The sequence below is a fragment of the Taudactylus pleione genome, unplaced genomic scaffold (assembly GCF_031769625.1).
Source record: "Taudactylus pleione unplaced genomic scaffold, aTauple2 ptg001760l, whole genome shotgun sequence".
NCBI classification, from domain to species: Eukaryota; Metazoa; Chordata; class Amphibia; order Anura; family Myobatrachidae; genus Taudactylus; species Taudactylus pleione.
The window spans coordinates 280,213-307,295 of NW_028286157.1; the positions used below are offsets into that span (position 1 = coordinate 280,213).

The 27,083-nt window shown below is 42.9% G+C and overlaps 1 protein-coding gene across 2 annotated transcripts in view; it reads left to right on the forward strand.

Annotated features, from left to right (window-relative positions):
* LOC148439472 (guanine nucleotide-binding protein G(I)/G(S)/G(O) subunit gamma-8-like) overlaps positions 1 to 27,083 on the forward strand; it is a 95,355-nt gene that overhangs the window by 26,327 nt on the left and 41,945 nt on the right. Inside the window, exons 2-3 of one of the 2 annotated variants that reach the window (XM_088464705.1) lie at positions 13,107 to 13,187; positions 22,131 to 22,215. In XM_088464705.1, the coding sequence (XP_088320831.1) occupies positions 13,107 to 13,187; positions 22,131 to 22,215 (166 nt within the window). Of the gene's footprint in view, positions 1 to 13,106; positions 13,188 to 22,065; positions 22,216 to 27,083 lie in introns of those variants that run through there. The other variant, XM_088464706.1, reaches the window with a different exon arrangement.

The following is a 27,083-nucleotide window of genomic DNA, read 5'->3' on the forward strand; positions in this document are numbered from 1 at the left end:
GTACCCTGGTCACCATGTGATGTAGTAATACGCTGTATAATCTCTGTACCCCAGTCACCGTGTGATGTAGTAATACGCTGTATACTCTCTGTACCCTGGTCACCGTGTGATGTAGTAATACTCTGTATACTCTCTGTACCCCGGTCACCGTGTGATCTAATAATACTCTGTATACTCTCTGTACCCCGGTCACTGGGTGATGTAATAATTCGCTGTATACTCTCTGTACCCCGGTCACCGTGTGATGTAGTAATACACTGTATACTCTCTGTACCCGGTCACCATGTGATGTAGTAATACTCTGTATACTCTCTGTACCCCGGTCACCGTGTGATCTAATAATACTCTGTATACTCTCTGTATACCTGTCACCGTGTGATGTAATAATACGCTGTATACTCTCTGCACCCCGGTCACCGTGTGATGTAATAATACGCTGTATACTCTCTGTACCCTGGTCACCGTGTGATGTAGTAATACGCTGTATACTCTCTGTACCCCGGTCACCGTGTGATGTAACAATATGCTGTATACTCTCTTTACCCCTGTCACCATGTGATGTAATAATACTCTGTATACTCTCTGTACCCCGGTCACTGTGTGATGTAGTAATATGCTGTATACTCTCTGTACCCCGGTCACCGTGTGAAGTAACAATACTCTGTATACTCTCTGTACCCCGGTCACCGTGTGATGTAACAATACGATGTATACTCTCTGTACCCCGGTCACCGTGTGATGTAGTAATACGTTGTATAGTCTCTGTACCCCGGTCACCGTGTGATGTAGTAATATGCTGTATACTCTCTGTACCCCGGTCACCGTGTGATGTAACAATATGCTGTATACTTTCTGTACCCCGGTCACTGGGTGATGAAGTAATACACTGTATACTCTCTGTACCCCGGTCACCGTGTGATGTAGTAATACGCTGTATACTCTCTGTACCCCGGTCACCGGGTGATGTAGTAATATGCTGTATACTCTCTGTACCCGGGTCACTGGGTGATGTAGTAATATGCTGTATACTCTCTGTACCCCGGTCACCGTGTGATGTAACAATACGCTGTATACTCTCTGTACCCCGGTCACTAGGTGATGTAATAATACGCTGTATACTCTCTGTACCCCGGTCACCGTGTGATGTAATAAGAAGCTGTATACTCTCTGTACCCCGGTCACTGTGTGATGTAGTAATACGCTGTATACTCTCTGTACCCCGGTCACCGTGTGATGTAGTAATACGCTGTATACTCTCTGTACCCCGGTCACCGTGTGATGTAATAATACGCTGTATACTCTCTGTGCCCCGGTCACCGTGTGATGTAGTAATATGCTGTATACTCTCTGTACCCCGGTCACTGTGTGATGTAATAATACGCTGTATACTCTCTGTACCCCGGTCTCCGTGTGATGTAGTAATATGCTGTATACTCTCTGTACCCCGGTCACCGTGTGATGTAGTAATACGCTGTATACTCTCTGTACCCCGGTCACAGGGTGATGTAGTAATACGCGGTATACTCTCTGTACCCCGGTCACTGTGTGATGTAGTAATACTCTGTATACTATCTGTACACCGGTCACCGTGTGATGTAGTAATACGCTGTATACTCTCTGTACCCCGGTCACAGGGTGATGTAATAATACTCTGTATACTGTCTGTACCCCGGTCACCGTGTGATGTAGTAATATGCTGTATACTCTCTGTACCCTGGTCACCATGTGATGTAGTAATACGCTGTATAATCTCTGTACCCCAGTCACCGTGTGATGTAGTAATACGCTGTATACTCTCTGTACCCTGGTCACCGTGTGATGTAGTAATACTCTGTATACTCTCTGTACCCCGGTCACCGTGTGATCTAATAATACTCTGTATACTCTCTGTACCCCGGTCACTGGGTGATGTAATAATTCGCTGTATACTCTCTGTACCCCGGTCACCGTGTGATGTAGTAATACACTGTATACTCTCTGTACCCGGTCACCGTGTGATGTAGTAATACTCTGTATACTCTCTGTACCCCGGTCACCGTGTGATCTAATAATACTCTGTATACTCTCTGTATACCTGTCACCGTGTGATGTAATAATACGCTGTATACTCTCTGCACCCCGGTCACCGTGTGATGTAATAATACGCTGTATACTCTCTGTACCCTGGTCACCGTGTGATGTAGTAATACGCTGTATACTCTCTGTACCCCGGTCACCGTGTGATGTAACAATATGCTGTATACTCTCTGTACCCCGGTCACTGGGTGATGTAGTATTACGCTGTATACTCTCTGTACCCCGGTCACCGGGTGATGTAGTAATATGCTGTATACTCTCTTTACCCCTGTCACCATGTGATGTAATAATAATCTGTATACTCTCTGTACCCCGGTCACTGTGTGATGTAGTAATATGCTGTATACTCTCTGTACCCCGGTCACCGTGTGAAGTAACAATACTCTGTATACTCTCTGTACCCCGGTCACCGTGTGATGTAACAATACGCTGTATACTCTCTGTACCCCGGTCACCGTGTGATGTAGTAATACGTTGTATACTCTCTGTACCCCGGTCACCGTGTGATGTAGTAATATGCTGTATACTCTCTGTACCCCGGTCACCGTGTGATGTAACAATATTCTGTATACTCTCTGTACCCCGGTCACCGTGTGATGTAGTAATACGCTGTATACTCTCTGTACCCCGGTCACCGGGTGATGTAGTAATATGCTGTATACTCTCTGTACCCCGGTCACTGGGTGATGTAGTAATATGCTGTATACTCTCTGTACCCCGGTCACCGTGTGATGTAACAATATGCTGTATACTCTCTGTACCCCGGTCACTAGGTGATGTAATAATACGCTGTATACTCTCTGTACCCCGGTCACCGTGTGATGTAATAAGAAGCTGTATACTCTCTGTAACTCGGTCACCGTGTGATGTAACAAAACGCTGTATACTCTCTGTATCCTGGTCACCGTGTGATGTAATAATACGCTGTATACTCTCTGTACCCCGGTCACCGTGTGATGTAGTAATATGCTGTATACTCTCTGTACCCTGGTCACCGTGTGATGTAATAATATGCTGTATACTCTCTGTACCCCGGTCACTGTGTGATGTAATAATACGCTGTATACTCTCTGTACCCCGGTCACTGTGTGATGTAATAATACACTGTATACTCTCTGTACCCCGGTCACTGTGTGATGTAGTAATACGCTGTATACTCTCTGTACCCCGGTCACCGTGTGATGTAGTAATACGCTGTATACTCTCTGTACCCCGGTCACTGTGTGATGTAATAATACGCTGTATACTCTCTGTACCCCGGTCACTGTGTGATGTAGTAATACGCTGTATACTCTCTGTACCCCGGTCACCGTGTGATGTAATAATACGCTGTATACTCTCTGTACCCTGGTCACCGTGTGATGTAGTAATATGCTGTATACTCTCTGTACCCCGGTCACTGTGTGATGTAATAATACTCTGTATACTCTCTGTACCCCGGTCACCGTGTGATGTAGTAATATGCTGTATACTCTCTGTACCCCGGTCACTGGGTGATGTAATAATACGCTGTATGCTCTCTGTACCTCGGTCACCGGGAGATGTGGTAATACGCTGAATACTCTCTGTACCCCGGTCACTGGGTGATGAAGTAATACACTGTATACTCTCTGTACCCCGGTCACCGTGTGATGTAGTAATACGCTGTATACTCTCTGTACCCCGGTCACCGGGTGATGTAGTAATACGCTGTATACTCTCTGTACCCCGGTCACTGGGTGATGTAGTAATATGCTGTATACTCTCTGTACCCCGGTCACCGTGTGATGTAACAATACGCTGTATACTCTCTGTACCCCGGTCACTAGGTGATGTAATAATACGCTGTATACTCTCTGTACCCCGGTCACCGTGTGATGTAATAAGAAGCTGTATACTCTCTGTAACTCGGTCACCGTGTGATGTAACAAAACGCTGTATACTCTCTGTATCCCGGTCACCGTGTGATGTAGTAATACGCTGTATACTCTCTGTACCCCGGTCACTGGGTGATGTAATAATACGCTGTATGCTCTCTGTACCTCTGTCACCGGGAGATGTGGTAATACGCTGTATACTCTCTGTACCCCGGTCACTGTGTTATGTAGTAATACGCTGTATACTCTCTGTATCCCGGTCACCGTGTGATGTAATAATACTCTGTATGCTCTCTGTACCCCGGTCACCATGTGATGTAGTAATACGCTGTATACTCTCTGCACCCCGGTCAAAGTGTGATGCAGTAATACGCTGTATACTCTCTGTACCCCGGTCACCGTGTGATCTAACAATAATCTGTATACTCTCTGTACCCCGGTCACTAGGTGATGTAGTAATAAGCTGTTTACTCTCTGTACCCCGGTCACTGTGTGATGTAGTAATACGCTGTATATTCTCTGCACCCCGGTCACTGTGTGATGTAGTAATACGCTGTATACTCTCTGTACCCCGGTCACCGGGTGATGTAATAATACTCTGTATAATCTCTGTACCCCGGTCACCGTGTGATGTAGTAATACGCTGTATACTCTCTGTATCCCGGTCACCATGTGATGTAGTAATACGCTGTATACTCTCTGTACCCTGGTCACTGGGTGATGTAATAATTAGGGGTGTGCACCGGCCACTTTTCGTGTTTTGTGTTTTGGTTTTGGATCTGGATCTTTCTTCGTGTTTTGGATCTGGATTGGTTTTGCCAAAACCACCCTTCCGTGTTTTGGGTTCTGGGTTTTGTGTTTTGGATCTGTATTTTTTTGAAAAAAAGCATAAAAACAGCTAAAATCACAGAATTTGTAGGTTTTTCTGCTCCTATGCTATTATTAACCTCAATAACCTTAATTTCCACTCATTTCCAGTCTATTCTGAACACCTCACACCTCACAATAGTGTTTTTATGTCCAAAAGGTTGCACCGAGGTAGCTGGATGACTATGCTAAGCGACACGAGTGGGCGGCACAAACACGTGACCCATCTAGGAGTGACACTGCAGTGGCAGACAGGATGGCAGTTAGAAAAACTAGGCCCCAAACTGTACATAATGCAAAGAAAAAAAGAGGTGCAAGATGGAATTGTCCTTGGGCCCTCCCACCCACCCTTATTTTGTATAAACAGGACATGCACACTTTAACAAAGCAATCATTTCAGCGCCAGGGTCTGCCACACGACTGTGGCTGAAATGATTGGTTCGTTTGGGCCCCCACAAAACAAGCTGGCAATTAATCTGTCCCTGCACAAACTGGCTCTACGGAGGCAAGATGTCATCCTCATCCTCCTCATCCACCGATTCCTCACCCTCTTCAGTGTGTACATCCTCATCCTCACAAAGTATTAACTCGTCCCCACTTGAATCCACCACCACAGGTCCCTCTGTACCTTCTGGAGGCTGGTCTCCCTGGAAGAGCTGATAATTCATTTTGATGAACATCATCTTCTCCACATTCTGTGGAAGCAACCTCCTACGCCTTTCGCTGACAAGGTTCCCGGCTGCACTAAACACTCTTTCGGAGTACACACTGGAGGGGGGGCAACTCAGGTAAAATAGAGCCAGCTTGTACAGGGGCCTCCAAATTGCCTCTTTTTCCTGCCAGTACAGGTATGGACTGTCTGACATGCCTACTTGGATGCTGTCACCGATGTAATCCTCCACCATTCTGTCAATGGTGACAGTATCATATGCAGTGACAGTAGACATGTCAGAAATTGTTGCCAGGTCCTTCAGTCCGGACCAGATGTCCAAACTTGGTCCTGCCTGCCCTGCATCACCGCCAGCGGGTTGCTTAGGATACCTAAGTTTTTTCCTGGCAGCCCCAGTTGCGGGAGAAAATGAAGAAGGAGCCGTTGACGTGTCACGTTCCGCTTCAGCTGACAGTGTGTTCACCAGCAGGTCTTTGCACCTCTGCAGGCTTGTGTCGGCCGGAAAGAGAGACACCACATAGGCTTTAAACCTAGGATCGAGCACGGTGGCCAAAATGTAGTGGTCTGATTTCAACAGATTGACCACCCTGGAATCCTGGCAAAGCGAATGAAGGGCTTCATCCACAAGTCCCACATGCCGAGCGGAATCGCTCCGTCTTAGCTCCTCCTTCACTTTCTCCAGCTGCTTCTGCAAAAGCCTGATGAGGGGAATGACCTGACTCAAGCTGGCAGTGTCTGAACTGACTTCACGTGTGGCAAGTTCGAAGGGCTGAAGAACCTTGCACAACACGGAAATCATTCTCCACTGCGCTTGAGTCAGGTGCATACCCCCTCCTTTGCCTATGTCATAGGTGGATGTATAGGCTTGTATGGCCTTTTGCTGCTCCTCCATCCTCTGAAGCATATAGAGGGTTGAGTTCCACCGCGTCACAACCTCTTGCTTCAGGTGATGGCGGGGCAGGTTCAAGAGTGTTTGCTGGCGCTCCAGTCTTCGGCACGCAGTCGCTGAATGGCGAAAGTGGCCAGAAATTTTTCGGGCCACCCAAAGCGTCTCCTGCACGCCCCTGTCGCTTTTCAGAAAATTCTGCACCACCAAGTTTATTGTGTGAGCAAAACATGGGACGTGCTGGAATTTGCCCAGATGTAATGCCCGCACAATATTGGTGGCGTTGTCAGATATCACAAATCCCCAGGAGAGTCTAAGTGGGGTAAGCCACTGGGCGATGATTTCCCTCAGTTTCTCTAAGAGGTTGTCGGCGGTGTGCCTCTTACTGAAACCGGTGATACACAGCGTAGCCTGCCTTGTAACGAGCTGGCGTTTCTGAGATGCTGCTACTGGTGACGCTGCTGCTGTTGCTGCGTAAGGTGATACATCTACCCAGTGGGCTGTCACAGTCATATAGTCCTTAGTCTGCCCTGTTCCACTTGTCCACATGTCCGTGGTTAAGTGGACATTGTGTACAACGGCATTTTTCAGGACACTGAGGACACTTTTTCTGACGTTTCTGTACAGTCTCGGTATCGCCTGCCTAGTGAAGTGGAATCTAGACGGGATTTGGAACCGGGGACACACTACCTCCATCAATTGTCTAAATCCCACTGCACTAATGGCGGATACCGGACGCACGTCTAACACCAACATAGCAGTCAAGGCCTCAGTTATACGTTTTGCTTCAGGATGACTGCTGTCGTACTTCATCCTCCTCGCTAAGGACTGTTGGAGGGTCAATTGTTTAGTAAAAGTAGTGGTGTTCCTACTTCCTCTCTGGGATGATGAACGACTCCCAGCAGCAGCAGCAACAGCAGCAGCGGCAGCAGTAGGCGTAGCAATGCAGGATCCTCCGGAGGAATCCCGGATAGGAGAGTCAGTCATGCCAGTGATATGGCCTGCAGGACTACTTCCGATCCTGACTAAGGAGGAAATTGACGAGGAGGGAGTTGACGGTGTGGTTTGCAGGCGCTTGGATACAACAGGACAACGGGATTTAGGTGTCCCTGGACTGCTTACGGTCTGAGCCAAAGTTTCTGAACTTGACAGTAACTTTTTATGAACGCGCTGCAGGTGCCGTATAAGGGAGGATGTTCCTAGGTGGTTGACGTCCCTACCCCTACTTATTTCACCTTTACATATGGTACATATGGCAAGACAGTTGTTGTCCGGATTTGGATAGAAATATTGCCAGACCAAAGAGGTGGAATGTTTGGTCTTCTGCCCAGGCATGACCGTGATGGGCTTTTTCATCCCACGGACAACAACTGTCTCCCCCGGAGCCTGATTTAAACAAACCACATCACCATCAGAATCCTCCTCGCCAACTTCCTCCTCAGCGCCAGCTACACCAGTATCCTCATCCTGTTGTACTTCAACAGTGACATCTTCAATTTGCATATCAGCAAGTGGACTGTGGGTGCTCCTTTCAGCACTTGCAGGGGGCGTGCAAATGGTGGAAAGAGCCACCTCTTCCCGTCCAGTGCTGGGAAGGTCAGGCATCGCAACCACCACCACACTTGGACTCTCTTTGGGGATTTGTGATATCTTCTTAGAAAGCACAGTTCTTCGCTGTGCTTTTGCCAGCTTAACTCTTTTGATTTTTTTAGTGGGAGGAGTGCTTCCATCGTCATGTGAAGCTGAACCACTAGTCATGAACATACTAGGGATCGACCTTAGCCGTTCCTTGCCACTCCGTGTCGTAAATGGCATATTGGCAAGTTTACGTTTCTCTTCAGCTGATTTAAATGTCTTTTTCAAGGTCATTTTCCTGAACTTTGCCATTTGGGATTGTATGTGCCCTCTACTATGACATTGGGCATCGGCCTTGGCAGACGACGTTGATGGCATGTTATCGTCTATGTCATGACTAGTGGCAGCAGCTTCAGCACTAGGAGGAAGTGGTTCTTGATCTTTCTCTATTTTATTTTTATCGGAGAAAGTTTGGTCCTCCATTTATGTTATATCGATTTGATATATACGTGCGGCTAAACACAGAAAATAAATTTTTTTTTGGTTCGGACTGGAGTGTACTTTGTGGGTTACAGCACCCTTTAACGGTCAAGCCAGCCGGCCCTTTACTTATGACACAGGCGCACTCTTGGCACTACTTTGTTGATGCACGTGCGGCTACTGCGCACACAATTCACAAACACAGAAAATAATTTTTTTTTGGTTTGGACTGGAGTGTACTTTCGGGGGTTACAGCACCCTTTAACGGTCAAGCCAGCCGGCCCTTTACTTATGACACAGGCGCACGCTTGGCACTACTTTGTTGATGCACGTGCGGCTACTGCGCACACAATTCACAAACACAGAAAATAATTTTTTTTTAGGTTTGGACTGGAGTGTACTTTCGGGGGTTACAGCACCCTTAACGGTCAAGCCAGCCGGCCCTTTACTTATGACACAGGCGCACGCTTGGCACTACTTTGTTGATGCACGTGCGGCTACTGCGCACACAATTCACAAACACAGAAAATAATTTTTTTTTTGGTTTGGACTGGAGTGTACTTTCGGGGGTTACAGCACCCTTAACGGTCAAGCCAGCCGGCCCTTTACTTATGACACAGGCGCACGCTTGGCACTACTTTGTTGATGCACGTGCGGCTACTGCGCACACAATTCACAAACACAGAAAATATATTATTTTTTTAGCACTTGGGGGGAGCACCCCTGATGGACAGAGCACCCCCTGGACAACACTACAGCACCCCTTTAGGACTGGGACACTGCACAGGACTTTGGAACTGACTGCACAACACAGTCCAGCCAGCCCCTATGGACTTTGAAGTAGTGGACACAGCCCCTATTAACAACAGCAGCACAGCACAACACAGCCAGCCCCTATGGACTTTGAAGTAGTGGACAACAGCAGCACTACACTACACTACACTACACAGCACTAACTCCCACCCTCCCTCTTCACTGTCCACAGCCGAGTGAGAAAATGGCGCCGACGCGGGTACCTTATATAGGATCCAAAACCCGCGAGACTCGGAAGGCGGGATGATGACGTTTTGCCTCGATGTCAGATCCGAGTCAGGCGGGAAAAGTCGAGCCTGACTCGGATCGGACTCGGATCGGGGGGGCTCGGGGGGGTTCGGATTTCAGAAATCCGAACCCGCTCACCCCTACTAATAATACGCTGTATACTCTCTGTACCCCGGTCACCGGGTGATGTAGTAATACGCTGTATACTCTCTGTACCCCGGTCACTGTGTGATGTAGTAATACGCTGTATACTCTCTGTATCCCGGTCACCGTGTGATGTAATAATACTCTGTATACTCTCTGTACCCCGATCACCGTGTGATGTAGTAATACGCTGTATACTCTCTGCATCCCGGTCACTGTGTGATGTAGTAATACGCTGTATGCTCTCTGTACCCCGGTCACCGGGTGATGTAATAATACTCTGTATAATCTCTGTACCCCGGTCACCGTGTGATGTAGTAATATGCTGTATACTCTCTGTACCCCAGTCACCATGTGATGTAGTAATACGCTGTATACTCTCTGCACCCCGGTCACTGTGTGATGTTGTAATACTCTGTATACTCTCTGTACCCCGGTCACCGTGTGATGTAGTAATACGCTGTATACTCTCTGTACCCCGGTCACTGTGTGATGTAGTAATACGCTGTATACTCTCTGTATCCCGGTCACCGTGTGATGTAATAATACTCTGTATACTCTCTGTACCCCGGTCACCATGTGATGTAGTAATACGCTGTATACTCTCTGTACCCCGGTCACTGTGTGATGTAATAATACTCTGTATAATCTCTGTACCCCGGTCACCGTGTGATGTAGTAATATGCTGTATACTCTCTGTACCCCAGTCACCGTGTGATGTAGTAATACGCTGTATACTCTCTGCACCCCTGTCACTGTGTGATGTAATAATACGCTGTATACTCTCTGTACCCTGGTCACCGTGTGATGTAGTAATACTCTGTACCCCGGTCACAGGGTGATGTAGTAATACTCTGTACCCCGGTCACAGGGTGATGTAGTAATACTCTGTACCCCGGTCACAGGGTGATGTAGTAATACTCTGTACCCCGGTCACAGGGTGATGTAGTAATACTCTGTTCCCCGATCACAGGGTGATGTAGTAATACTCTGTTCCCCGGTCACAGGGTGATGTAGTAATACTCTGTTCCCCGGTCACAGGGTGATGTAGTAATGCTCTGTACCCCGGTCACAGGGTGATGTAGTAATACTCTGTTCCCCGGTCACAGGGTGATGTAGTAATACTCTGTACCCCGGTCACAGGGTGATGTAGTAATACTCTGCACCCCGGTCACAGGGTGATGTAGTCATGCTCTGCACCCCGGTCACAGGGTGATGTAGTAATGCTCTGTAGCCCGGTCACAGGGTGATGTAGTAATACTCTGTACCCCGGTCACAGGGTGATGTAGTAATACTCTGTACCCCGGTCACAGGGTGATGTAATAATACTCTGTTCCCCGATCACAGGGTGATGTAGTAATACTCTGTACCCCGGTCACAGGGTTATGTAATAATACTCTGTTCCCCGATCACAGGGTGATGTAGTAATACTCTGTACCCTGGTCACAGGGTGGTGTAGTAATACTCTGTACCCCTGTCACAGGTTGATGTAATAATACTCTGTACCCCGGTCACAGGGTGATGTAGTAATACTCTGCACCCCGGTCACAGGGTGATGTAGTAATGCTCTGTACCCCGGTCACAGGGTGATGTAGTAATGCTCTGTACCCCGGTCACCCGGTGATGTAGTAATACTCTGTACCCCGGTCACAGGGTGATGTAGTAATACGATGTTCTCCGGTCACAGGGTGATGTAATACGATGTTCCCCTGTCACAGGGTGATGTAATACGATGTTCCCCGGTCACCGGGTGATGTAGTAATACTCTGTTCCCCGGTCACAGGGTGATGTAGTAATACTCTGTACCCCGGTCACAGGGTGATGTAGTAATGCTCTGTACCCCGGTCACAGGCTGATGTAGTAATACTCTGTTCCCCGATCACCGGGTGATGTAGTAATGCTCTGTACCCCGGTCACAGGGTGATGTAATACGATGTTCCCCGGTCACAGGGTGATGTAGTAATACTCTGTACCCCGGTCACAGGGTGATGTAGTAATACTCTGTACCCCGGTCACAGGGAGATGTAGTAATACTCTGTTCCCCGGTCACCGGGTGATGTAATACTCTGTTCCCCGGTCACAGGGTGATGTAATACGATGTTCCCCGGTCACAGGGTGATGTAATACGATGTTCCCCGGTCACCGGGTGATGTAGTAATACTCTGTTCCCCGGTCACAGGGTGATGTAGTAATACGCTGTACCCCGGTCACTGGGTGATGTAGTAATACTCTGTACCCCGGTCACACAGTGATATGTAGTAATACTCTTTACCCCGGTCACAGGGTGATGTAGTAATACTCTGTACCCCGGTCACAGGGTGATGTAGTAATACTCTGTTCCCCGGTCACAGGGTGATGTAGTAATGCTCTGTACCCCGGTCACAGGGTGATGTTGTAATACTCTGTACCCCGGTCACAGGGTGATGTAGTAATACTCTGTACCCCGGTCACAGGGTGATGTAGTAATACTCTGTTCCCCGATCACAGGGTGATGTAGTAATACTATGTTCCCCGGTCACAGGGTGATGTAGTAATGCTCTGTACCCCGGTAACAGGGTGATGTAGTAATACTCTGTTCCCCGGTCACAGGGTGATGTAGTAATACTCTGTACCCCAGTCACAGGGTGATGTAGTAATACTCTGTACCTCGGTCACAGGGTGATGTAGTAATAATCTGTTCCCCGGTCACAGGGTGATATAGTAATGCTCTGTACCCCGGTCACAGGGTGATGTAGTAATAGTCTGTTCCCCGGTCACAGGGTGATGTAGTAATACTCTGTACCCCGGTCACAGGGTGATGTAGTAATACTCTGTTCCCCGGTCACAGGGTGATGTAGTAATACTCTGTTCCCCGGTCACAGGGTGATGTAGTAATACTCTGTACCCCGGTCACAGGGTGATGTAGTAATACTCTGTTCCCCGGTCACAGGGTGATGTAGTAATGCTCTGTACCCCGGTAACAGGGTGATGTAGTAATACTCTGTTCCCCGGTCACAGGGTGATGTAGTAATACTCTGTACCCCGGTCACAGGGTGATGTAGTAATACTCTGTACCCCGGTCACAGGGTGATGTAGTAATAATCTGTTCCCCGGTCACAGGGTGATGTAGTAATACTCTGTTCCCCGGTCACAGGGTGATGTAGTAATGCTCTGTACCCCGGTCACAGGGCGATGTAGTAATACTCTGTTCCCCGGTCACAGGGTGATGTAGTAATACTCTGTACCCCGGTCACCGTGTGATGTAGTAATACTCTGTACCCCGGTAACAGGGTGATGTAGTAATACTTTGTACCCCAGTCACAGGGTGATGTAGTAATACTCTGTACCCCGGTCACAGGGTGATGTAGTAATACTTTGTACCCCAGTCACAGGGTGATGTAATACGATGTTCCCCGGTCACCGGGTGATGTAATATTACTGCTGAGTGGTGATAGCTGTGTTAGGCGCTGTGTGTACCTCTTGGCGTGGTCACAGTTGTTTCCTCATCTCTCTGGGGGTTGCTGTGATATAGGAGCCGTCACGTCTGTCAGACCTGGAGAAGAAGCTCGGAGTCATCGCCTCTGTCCTGTCTCGCTGCCGTCTGTGTGTACAGGTGAGTGTAGCAGACGAGGGGTCCTGGTGGGTTGGAGGGGACACCTGTGATCTGACTGCAGGTAGATTGGCTGAGCATAGAGACAGACGGATGTCTGTATGATGTTACTGAGCGATGGGGTCTCACAGGACAGGATTATAGCTATCTACACAATGGAGGAGCATAGGATCTGAGAGCCACTCTTATTATTATATACAGATAGATTATATACAGTGCCAGTGTTATTATATACAGATAGATTATATACAGTGCCAGTGTTATTATATACAGATAGATTATATACAGTGCCACTCTTATTATTATATACAGATAGATTATATACAGTGCCACTCTTATTATTATATACAGATAGATTATATACAGTGCCAGTGTTATTATATACAGATAGATTATATACAGTGCCAGTGTTATTATATACAGATAGATTATATACAGTGCTGGTCTTATTATATACAGATAGATTATATACAGTGCCACTCTTATTATTATATACATATAGATTATATACAGTGCTAGTGTTATTATATACAGATAGATTATATACAGTGCTGGTCTTATTATTATATATAGATAGATTATATACAGTGCTAGTGTTATTATATACAGATAATTATATACAGTGCTAGTGTTATTATATACAGATAGATTATATACAGTGCTAGTGTTATTATATACAGATAGATTATATACAGTGCTAGTGTTATTATATACAGATAGATTATATACAGTGCTAGTGTTATTATATACAGATAGATTATATACAGTGCTGGTCTTATTATATACAGATAGATTATATACAGTGCTAGTGTTATTATATACAGATAGATTATATACAGTGCTGGTCTTATTATATACAGATAGATTATATACAGTGCTAGTGTTATTATATACAGATAGATTATATACAGTGCTAGTGTTATTATATACAGATAGATTATATACAGTGCTAGTGTTATTATATACAGATAGATTATATACAGTGCTAGTCTTATTATATACAGATAGATTATATACAGTGCTAGTGTTATTATATACAGATAGATTATATACAATGCTAGTGTTATTATATACAGATAGATTATATACAGTGCTGGTCTTATTATATACAGATAGATTATATACAGTGCTGGTCTTATTATATACAGATAGATTATATACAGTGCTAGTGTTATTATATACAGATAGATTATATACAGTGCTAGTGTTATTATATACAGATAGATTATATACAGTGCTAGTGTTATTATATACAGATAGATTATATACAGTGCTGGTCTTATTATTATATACAGATAGATTATATACAGTGCTGGTCTTATATACAGATAGATTATATACAGTGCTAGTGTTATTATATACAGATAGATTATATACAGTGCTAGTGTTATTATATACAGATAATTATATACAGTGCTGGTCTTATTATATACAGATAGATTATATACAGTGCTAGTGTTATTATATACAGATAGATTATATACAGTGCTAGTGTTATTATATACAGATAGATTATATACAGTGCTGGTCTTATTATATACAGATAGATTATATACAGTGCTAGTGTTATTATATACAGATAGATTATATACAGTGCTGGTCTTATTATATACAGATAGATTATATACAGTGCTGGTCTTATTATATACAGATAGATTATATACAGTGCTGGTCTTATTATATACAGATAGATTATATACAGTGCTGGTCTTATTATATACAGATAGATTATATACAGTGCTAGTGTTATTATATACAGATAGATTATATACAGTGCTAGTGTTATTATATACAGATAGATTATATACAGTGCTAGTGTTATTATATACAGATAGATTATATACAGTGCTGGTCTTATTATATACAGATAGATTATATACAGTGCTAGTCTTATTATTATATACAGATAGATTATATACAGTGCTGGTCTTATTATATACAGATAGATTATATACAGTGCTGGTCTTATTATATACAGATAGATTATATACAGTGCTGGTCTTATTATATACAGATAGATTATATACAGTGCTGGTCTTATTATATACAGATAGATTATATACAGTGCTAGTGTTATTATATACAGATAGATTATATACAGTGCCAGTGTTATTATATACAGATAGATTATATACAGTGCTGGTCTTATTATATACAGATAGATTATATACAGTGCCAGTGTTATTATATACAGATAGATTATATACAGTGCCAGTGTTATTATATACAGATAGATTATATACAGTGCCAGTGTTATTATATACAGATAGATTATATACAGTGCTGGTCTTATTATATACAGATAGATTATATACAGTGCTGGTCTTATTATATACAGATAGATTATATACAGTGCTGGTCTTATTATATACAGATAGATTATATACAGTGCCACTCTTATTATTATATACAGATAGATTATATACAGTGCTAGTGTTATTATATACAGATAGATTATATACAGTGCTAGTGTTATTATATACAGATAGATTATATACAGTGCTGGTCTTATTATATACAGATAGATTATATACAGTGCTGGTCTTATTATATACAGATAGATTATATACAGTGCTGGTCTTATTATATACAGATAGATTATATACAGTGCTGGTCTTATTATATACAGATAGATTATATACAGTGCTGGTCTTATTATATACAGATAGATTATATACAGTGCCACTCTTATTATTATATACAGATAGATTATATACAGTGCTGGTCTTATTATATACAGATAATTATATACAGTGCTAGTGTTATTATATACAGATAGATTATATACAGTGCTGGTCTTATTATATACAGATAGATTATATACAGTGCTAGTGTTATTATATACAGATAGATTATATACAGTGCTGGTCTTATTATATACAGATAGATTATATACAGTGCTGGTCTTATTATATACAGATAGATTATATACAGTGCCACTCTTATTATTATATACAGATAGATTATATACAGTGCTGGTCTTATTATATACAGATAGATTATATACAGTGCTGGTCTTATTATATACAGATAGATTATATACAGTGCTGGTCTTATTATATACAGATAGATTATATACAGTGCTGGTCTTATTATATACAGATAGATTATATACAGTGCTAGTGTTATTATATACAGATAGATTATATACAGTGCTGGTCTTATTATATACAGATAGATTATATACAGTGCCACTCTTATTATTATATACAGATAGATTATATACAGTGCTAGTGTTATTATATACAGATAGATTATATACAGTGCTGGTCTTATTATATACAGATAGATTATATACAGTGCTAGTCTTATTATATACAGATAGATTATATACAGTGCTGGTCTTATTATATACAGATAGATTATATACAGTGCTGGTCTTATTATATACAGATAGATTATATACAGTGCTAGTGTTATTATATACAGATAGATTATATACAGTGCTGGTCTTATTATATACAGTGCTAGTGTTATTATATACAGTGCTGGTCTTATTATATACAGATAGATTATATACAGTGCTGGTCTTATTATATACAGATAGATTATATACAGTGCTGGTCTTATTATATACAGATAGATTATATACAGTGCCACTCTTATTATTATATACAGATAGATTATATACAGTGCTGGTCTTATTATATACAGATAGATTATATACAGTGCTAGTGTTATTATATACAGATAGATTATATACAGTGCTGGTCTTATTATATACAGATAGATTATATACAGTGCTAGTGTTATATACAGATAGATTATATACAGTGCTAGTATTATTATATACAGATAGATTATATACAGTGCTAGTGTTATTATATACAGATAGATTATATACAGTGCTAGTCTTATTATATACAGATAGATTATATACAGTGCTAGTCTTATTATATACAGATAGATTATATACAGTGCTAGTCTTATTATTATATACAGATAGATTATATACAGTGCTAGTCTTATTATTATATACAGATAGATTATATACAGTGCTAGTCTTATTATTATATACAGATAGATTATATACAGTGCTAGTCTTATTATTATATACAGATAGATTATATACAGTGCCACTCTTATTATATACAGATAGATTATATACAGTGCAAGTCTTATTATATACAGATAGATTATATACAATGCTAGTCTTATTATATACAGATAGATTATATACAGTGCTAGTCTTATTATATACAGTGCCACTCTTATTATATACAGATAGATTATATACAGTGCCACTCTTATTATATACAGATAGATTATATACAGTGCCACTCTTATTATTATATACATATAGATTATATACAATGCTAGTCTTATTATATACAGATAGATTATATACAGTGCTAGTCTTATTATATACAGTTAGATTATATACAGTGCCAGTCTTATTATATACAGATAGATTATATACAGTGCTAGTCTTATTATATACAGATAGATTATATACAGTGCTGGTCTTATTATATACAGATAGATTATATACAGTGCTGGTCTTATTATATACAGATAGATTATATACAGTGCTGGTCTTATATTCAGTGCTAGATTTATTATATTCAGTGTTTTAAATACATATAGATTAAATACAATGCTAGTCTAATATACATATGGATTGTATACAGTGTTTTTATATACATATAGATTATATACAGTGCTAGTCTTATTATATACTTATAGATTATATACAGTGTTCTTTTATTATATACAGATAGATTATATACAGTGCTAGTCTTATTATTATATACAGATAGATTATATACAGTGCTAGTCTTATTATTATATACAGATAGATTATATACAGTGCCACTCTTATTATATACAGATAGATTATATACAGTGCAAGTCTTATTATATACAGATAGATTATATACAATGCTAGTCTTATTATATACAGATAGATTATATACAGTGCTAGTCTTATTATATACAGTGCCACTCTTATTATATACAGATAGATTATATACAGTGCCACTCTTATTATATACAGATAGATTATATACAGTGCCACTCTTATTATTATATACATATAGATTATATACAATGCTAGTCTTATTATATACAGATAGATTATATACAGTGCTAGTCTTATTATATACAGTGCCACTCTTATTATATACAGATAGATTATATACAGTGCCACTCTTATTATATACAGTGCCACTCTTATTATTATATACAGATAGATTATATACAGTGCTAGTCTTATTATTATATACAGATAGATTATATACAGTGCTAGTCTTATTATATACAGTTAGATTATATACAGTGCTAGTGTTATTATATACAGATAGATTATATACAGTGCTGGTCTTATTATATACAGATAGATTATATACAGTGCTGGTCTTATTATATACAGATAGATTATATACAGTGCTGGTCTTATATTCAGTGCTAGATTTATTATATTCAGTGTTTTAAATACATATAGATTAAATACAATGCTAGTCTAATATACATATGGATTGTATACAGTGTTTTTATATACATATAGATTATATACAGTGCTAGTCTTATTATATACTTATAGATTATATACAGTGTTCTTTTATTATATACATATAGATTATATACAGTGCTAGTCTAATTATTATATACAGATAGATTATATACAGTGCTGGTCTTATTATATACAGATAGATTATATACAGTGCTAGTCTTATTATATACTTATAGATTATATACAGTGTTCTTTTATTATATACATATAGATTATATACAGTGCTAGTCTAATTATTATATACAGATAGATTATATACAGTGCTAGTCTTATTATATACAGATAGATTATATACAGTGCCACTCTTATTATTATATACATTCATATTGTGTACACGGGTTCTTTACGGATTGCAGACTATGACACTGCCACAACGGGTGTAACACAGTTACCCTCTGAGTCCTGTAACCTCACTTCTGTTATATGTACAGGATACACACTACCACAATGTGTCACAGTATCATCACATGTCCTCTACACGGGTGTAACACAGTTATCCTCCGAGTCCTGTAACCTCACTTCTGTGTTATGTACGGGAGGCACACACGCTACCACAATGTATCACAGTATCATCACATGTCCTCTACATGGGTGTAACACAGTTATCCTCCGAGTCCTGTAACCTCACTTCTGTGTTATGTACGGGAGGCACACTACCACAATGTGTCACAGTATTATCACATGTACTCTACACGGGTGTAACACAGTTATCCTCCGAGTCCTGTAACCTCACTACTGTGTTATGTACAGGATACACACTACCACAATGTGTCACAGTATCAGCACATGTACTCTACACGGGTGTAACACAGTTATCCTCCGAGTCCTGTAACCTCACTTCTGTGTTATGTACGGGAGACACGCTACCACAATGTATCACAGTATCATCACATGTCCTCTACACGGGTGTAACACAGTTATCCTCCGAGTCCTGTAACCTCACTTCTGTGTTATATACAGGAGGCACACACTACCACAATGTGTCACAGTATTATCACATGTACTCTACACGGGTGTAACACAGTTATCCTCCGAGTCCTGTAACCTCACTTCTGTGTTATGTACGGGAGGCACACACGCTACCACAATGTATCACAGTATCATCACATGTCCTCTACATGGGTGTAACACAGTTATCCTCCGAGTCCTGTAACCTCACTTCTGTGTTATGTACGGGAGGCACACTACCACAATGTGTCACAGTATTATCACATGTACTCTACACGGGTGTAACACAGTTATCCTCCGAGTCCTGTAACCTCACTACTGTGTTATGTACAGGATACACACTACCACAATGTGTCACAGTATCAGCACATGTACTCTACACGGGTGTAACACAGTTATCCTCCGAGTCCTGTAACCTCACTTCTGTGTTATGTACGGGAGACACGCTACCACAATGTATCACAGTATCATCACATGTCCTCTACACGGGTGTAACACAGTTATCCTCCGAGTCCTGTAACCTCACTTCTGTGTTATATACAGGAGGCACACACTACCACAATGTGTCACAGTATTATCACATGTACTCTACACGGGTGTAACACAGTTATCCTCCGAGTCCTGTAACCTCACTTCTGTGTTATGTACAGGAGGCACACACTACCACAATGTGTCACAGTATCATCACATGTACTCTACACGGGTGTAACACAGTTATCCTCCGAGTCCTGTAACCTCACTTCTGTGTTATGTACAGGAGACACACACTACCACAATGTATCACAGTATTATCACATGTCCTCTACACGGGTGTAACACAGTTATCCTCCGAGTCCTGTAACCTCACTTCTGTGTTATGTACAGGAGACACACACTACCACAATGTATCACAGTATTATCACATGTCCTCTACACGGGTGTAACACAGTTATCCTCCGAGTCCTGTAACCTCACTTCTGTGTTATGTACAGGAGACACACACTACCACAATGTGTCACAGTATCAGCACATGTCCTCTACACGGGTGTAACACAGTTATCCTCCGAGTCCTGTAACCTCACTTCTGTGTTATGTACAGGAGGCACACACTACCACAATGTATCACAGTATTATCTCATGTCCTCTACACGGGTGTAACACAGTTATCCTCCGAGTCCTGTAACCTCACTTCTGTGTTATGTACAGGAGGCACACGCTACCACAATGTATCACAGTATTATCATATGTCCTCTACACGGGTGTAACACAGTTATCCTCCGAGTCCTGTAACCTCACTTCTGTGTTATGTACGGGAGACACACTACCACAATGTATCACAGTATCAGCACATGTACTCTACACGGGTGTAACATAGTTATCCTCTGAGTCCTGTAACCTCACTTCTGTGTTATGTACAGGAGACACACACTACCACAATGTATCACAGTATCAGCACATGTCCTCTACACGGGTGTAACACAGTTATCCTCCGAGTCCTGTAACCTCACTTCTGTGTTATGTACAGGAGGCACACACTACCACAATGTATCACAGTATTATCTCATGTCCTCTACACGGGTGTAACACAGTTATCCTCCGAGTCCTGTAACCTCACTTCTGTGTTATGTACAGGAGGCACACGCTACCACAATGTATCACAGTATTATCACATGTCCTCTACACGGATGTAACATAGTTATCCTCTGAGTCCTGTAACCTCACTTCTGTGTTATGTACAGGAGACACACACTACCACAATGTATCACAGTATCATCACATGTCCTCTACACGGATGTAACATAGTTATCCTCCGATTCCTGTAACCTCACTTCTGTGTTATGTACAGGAGGCACACGCTACCACAATGTATCACAGTATCATCACATGTCCTCTACACGGGTGTAACACAGTTATCCTCCGAGTCCTGTAACCTCACTTCTGTGTTATGTACAGGAGAGACACACTACCACAATGTATCACAGTATCATCACATGACCTCTACACGGGTGTAACACAGTTATCCTCCGAGTCCTGTAACCTCACTTCTGTGTTATGTACGGGAGGCACACACGCTACCACAATGTATCACAGTATTATCACATGTCCTCTACACGGGTGTAACACAGTTATCCTCCGAGTCCTGTAACCTCACTTCTGTGTTATGTACGGGAGACACACACTACCATAATGTGTCACAGTATTATCACATGTCCTCTACACGGGTGTAACACAGTTATCCTCCGAGTCCTGTAACCTCACTTCTGTGTTATGTACAGGAGGCACACACGCTACCACAATGTGTCACAGTATTATCACATGTACTGTGTGGTAGCTCATAGACCAAACTTCCATTATCCCTGTCAGTTCTTGCTCTGTCTCACACTGATCATAATTAGTTATATTCATCACGTTGCTCCAGCTGTAATTAATGTTACCTCCCAGGTGTAATTCCCCCTCCCCGGGGGAGTATCACCTGCACCTGCCTCACCTGCGTCTCCTCTGCACAGGATGTCTAACAACCTGGCCAAGATCTCTGAGGCCCGAAAAGATGTGGAGCAGTTAAAGATGGAGGTGAATATTAGCCGTCTAAAGGTGAGAAGTGTGTCTGTATGCGTGTGTATATATGTATATCTGTGTGTGTGTGTGTGTGTGTGTATATAGACATTACCATCCCACACCTTTGTACTAACACATTCCACTCCCTCACCTCTGTAGTATCACATTATCCTCGCTCACCTCTGTAGTAACACATTTTCCCTCCCTCGCACGTGTTGTAACACATTCAACATTCCCCTCCCTCACCTGTGTAGAAATACAATCCCTTCCTCACCCCTGTGGTAACACATTACCCTCCCTCACCATTGTAGTAACACATTACCCTCACTAATACCTGCAGTAACTTATTCCCCTCCCTCAGCACTGTAGTAACACATCCTCCCTCAACACTGTAGTAACATGTTCCCTTTCCTCACTGTAGTAACACATTTGACACATCCCCTCCCATACCGTTGTAGTAACACGTTCCCCTCCCTTACATGTATAGTAACACATTCCCTTCCCTTACATGTATAGTAACACATTCCCCTCCCTCACCTGTGTAGTAACACACATTCTCCTCCCTCACCTGTGTAGTAACACATTCTCCTCCCTGACCTGTGTAGTAACACATTCTCCTCCCTGACCTGTGTAGTAACACATTCCCCTCCCTCACCTGTGTAGTAACACACATTCTCCTCCCTCACCTGTGTAGTAACACATTTTCCTCCCTGACCTGTGTAGTAACACATTCTCCTCCCTGACCTGTGTAGTAACACATTCCCCTCTTACTGCTGTTGTAATACATTCCCCTCCCTTACATGTATAGTAACACATTTCCCTCAATCACCTGTGTAGTAACACATTTCCCTCCCTCACCCGTGTAGTAACACACATTCTCCTCCCTCACATGTGTAGTAACACATTCTCCTCCCTCACCTGTGTAGTAACACATTCCCTCCCTCACCTCTATAGTAACACATTCCCCTCTTACTGCTGTTGTAATACATTTTCCTCTCTCATCTCTGTAGTAATACATTCCCTTCCCTCACTATTCAAATAAGGGAGCATTTTAACCCTTTTTACCCCCTTAGGATTAGAATTTAGAAAAATCCCTTCTTAGTGGGCACCTACGTCATGGAAGAAGTGTACTCCCTGATTATTGTTTCTAGGTCCAGGGGTTTGGGCTGGGCATTGATGAGTCAGTCAGGACATTTGATTGTTTTAATATATATACTGTATATAGATTTTTTTTTTTACTATGATGAAATAAAGTTATCACCCTTAATGAATTGGCTGAAGGCTGGTGAGTGCTCCCCCATAGTATATTATGCCTTCTCTGTCTGTGGAGCTTACCCTGAGTGAACATTCATGTTGTACTCCAGCAACTATACTACACTGAGGAGTGTGCGGATTACTTAGAGAAATATATATACACAGCAGATGCAGCCGCACTCGGACAAATAGAAGCTTAACAGCAGGTAAATATCACCAATGTTTCGATTGTAAGTGTGGCCGGAGGCAGGCCACACTGGGTTAATGGCTGCCACAGCAGTGAAGGGGTTAACCCCTGTGCTGTGCCGCCATTTTTAAAAGAACAAAAAGGCGCCAGGCGCCCATTGTAAATGTATACTCTGCGCTATGCGCTGTGTGTTTTTAATGTTTTATATGCAGTGGCCTGCACTTGCTGCACTGGGGGAGTGTAGGTAGAGTGTGTCATGGCCGCTGCGGGACAGGGAGAGCCAGCTCCCACTGCGACCAGCGCTGACACAGTTAAAGTGGACAGTGTAAAAGTACACTGCACATGGTTCATAGTAAACTGTATTAAAGTATATATGTATTGCTGTAATGCACTGCAGCTGATCTGCAATGCATTAGTGCATGAGGCAACGTATATTTAATAGGCTGTGCACTTTATGGTTTAAATGTATATTTTGTAGAGAAAATGCACTTATTGAATATATGCCTGAATATGACATGACAGCCTCTGTGTCTGCAGAAACTAGCAGGAGGTCTGATGAATAGGAAGACCTGTTGTGGTCAGTGACCTCTGGCTGGAAGGTTACTGTGTGAAGGTGTGAATGGTGTCATATAGCCAAACACTTCACATACAGAACTTCCTTTTGAAAAGACAATTCATTTGTTTTAAGAAGATCCTTTTGGATGCCACTTCTAAAAGCTGAATGTCATTTACCATATCCTGTGAAATGTTATACCAACATTTTAGGAGACAGTATAATGTATGATAAATCAGTTTGTGTTGGTGGATTAGGAAGGAGGATATTGAGAGACTCCTTTGAAATGTAATATGTTGTTAATTTATGTTTTCTGAGCTAGAATGATTGGCTAGAAGGAACACAGGGTGGATTTGCCCCCCTGTGATGATGTGTGTAAGAATGACATAAAAAGAGGGACTGTGAGCCCTGTGTGTGTGGTACAACCCTGTAACTTCTGTGTGGAGGAGACCTGCTGATAAGATTCCTGTATGTGGTACATCTTTGAAAATCCTTTGTGGAGAATTGCTGTTTGATTTCTGTGTGATATTCCCCTTCAGACGGAAGGGAGGGTCTTCTTTAAGACATTGAGTAAATAAACACTGTTTGCCTTGACTTCAATTGACCCAATCCTGCGACCAACAGAATTGCGCCAAAACGCTATTCCGTTCTCCTGCTGTTCTGGGTAAGAGCTCCGTGTCTCCAAGTTCAAGCCCTCTGCCAGCTACCGTGCAGACCTGGTCCATTGCGAGGGATCAGGTGGGAACAGCCAACACCAAACAGGAGGTGTGTCCGCAGTTAATCAAACGCATACGCAGCAGAAGCGGTTCCAGGTGCCGACGTAGGTACCTGATTCTACATAAAAAGCGGTTCCAAACGCCGATGGTAGAGTTTGGTGGTGGCAGCATCGTTAAACGCCCACGGCGCAGTGGGCAGAGTCAGTGACAGGCAGTCACTGACGGTGAGTGGGAGTCCAAAAGGGCTAACCCGTGACCAGTGACGGTCTAGACGAAAGGCGTCCGGTCACAGTAATCAATCGTCATATATATATATATATATATATATATATATATATATAGACACACACACATATACACACACATACACAAACACACACACACATATACACACACACATACACAAACACACACAAACCCTGCCATCAGCCCAATACAACTGGATCCGTGACACATCAGACCACGCCACATGTTGCCAGTCCTCCAGGTGAGGCGCGGTGTCCGGTGTTGTAGTGGTAACTGGGGCACTCTGGTGGGTCTTCTGCTCCCATATCCCATGGAAGGTAAAGAACGCTGCTCTGACCTGCTGGCTATGCGGCTGGTACCTCCTGCATTGAATGTGGATGTGATCTGAGCCAGTGTCTCTTGTCTGTTACCAGGACAATTCTGGGCAGACGCTGCTGGTCACCATCATTTGGCACCGGTGGTCGGCCTCTGTGTTCTCCAATGTGGTGGTAACGCCTCCCATGAGGTATTCCCTGTACACACATAACACCATAGATTGAGGAATTTTGAATGCACAACCTCGGAAATGGAATGTCCCATCTGTCGGGCACCCACTCTCATGCCCCTTCCGATAATTCACGTTGTCTTGTGATGAGCAGCCTAGCCAGTGTTCAAACTGACTCACGAGAAGTCAGATTACAACGGATACAGGTCTGGGCATTTCCAAGATGTCACAGTACAGTGACACCACCTATAGTTACCTATACATTCGGCTATCCCTTAACTTTTGGCACTTCTGTGTGTGTGTGTTTGTTATATATATAACATTCTATAGGACCGACACTCCAAATTATCCACGTGTACCCGGGTGCTCTCCCTGTACCCGCAGCATACAATTGCACAATCTCACCAAATAGGAGGCACTCCAGGGCTTGAAACGATCATAAACAGGAACAGTCCTTATAATTCCTAAATATTATAGTTGCACAGCGGTGGAGTGGCAGCCATTTTCTGAGATACTATATAATGTGTGTGTAATATACGAAGTGATTCCGGCACTCGGGATCAGATTGGTGTTAGCTTACCGGGTGTCTGCCGTGTCAGTGCTGTGAATAAAATACAGTGTTCAGCAGCAGTGGAGTGTGTGTATAGACTGTAAGCTCTGAGGACCAGGCCATCATGTGCTTTTTCTTCCCTCACTTATACATCATCCCGTCCCCAATGCGTACAGCGGCTCCGATCCTCTGTCCTCAGCCGGTGCTGCCTCTGTGGGAGCTGTGACAGCGTACGCACAATGGTTATATAGCCTGATCCCATGTGTGAGGATACGGGTTCTCACATCACTCAGGGAAACAGACAAATATACACACACAGTATCATCGTTACCTACTCTCCCGATTCAGATGGGAGCCTCCCAAAAATCAGGTGGCGATCCCAGACCCCGCAAGAGCAGGCAACCCTCCTACTTATTGAGCAATAGTAGGTGGTCTGGGGGGAAGGGGGGGGGGGGCAATGACGCGATTTGCGCTGAATCACATCATCATAGCCCCCTGCCAGAAAGTGGGTAGGTGTGCACAGTACACTATAACAGGCCAGGATGGTGTCTATCTTACTAGGTCCCCACAGTAGTGTATGAATTACAGACACCTGCGGTCTCCTGCTGTTAGATGCCAGCCCTAGTCCTGTGTCCTGGCCTGAGATACCAGCTCACACAGCGCCCTACGTCACCGCAGTGCCTGGCCAGGGGCTATGCTGCCCAGGGTTATCCCACAGTAGTGTATGAATTACAGACGCCTGCGGTCTCCTGCTGTTAGATGCCAGCCCTAGTCCCTGTGTCTCCTGGCCTGAGATACCAGCTCACGCAGCGCCCTACATCATGTATTCTCCCCAATGACAGCACCGCAGTGCCCGGCCAGGGTCTATGCTGCCCAGGGTTATCCCACAGTAGTGTATGAATTACAGACGCCTG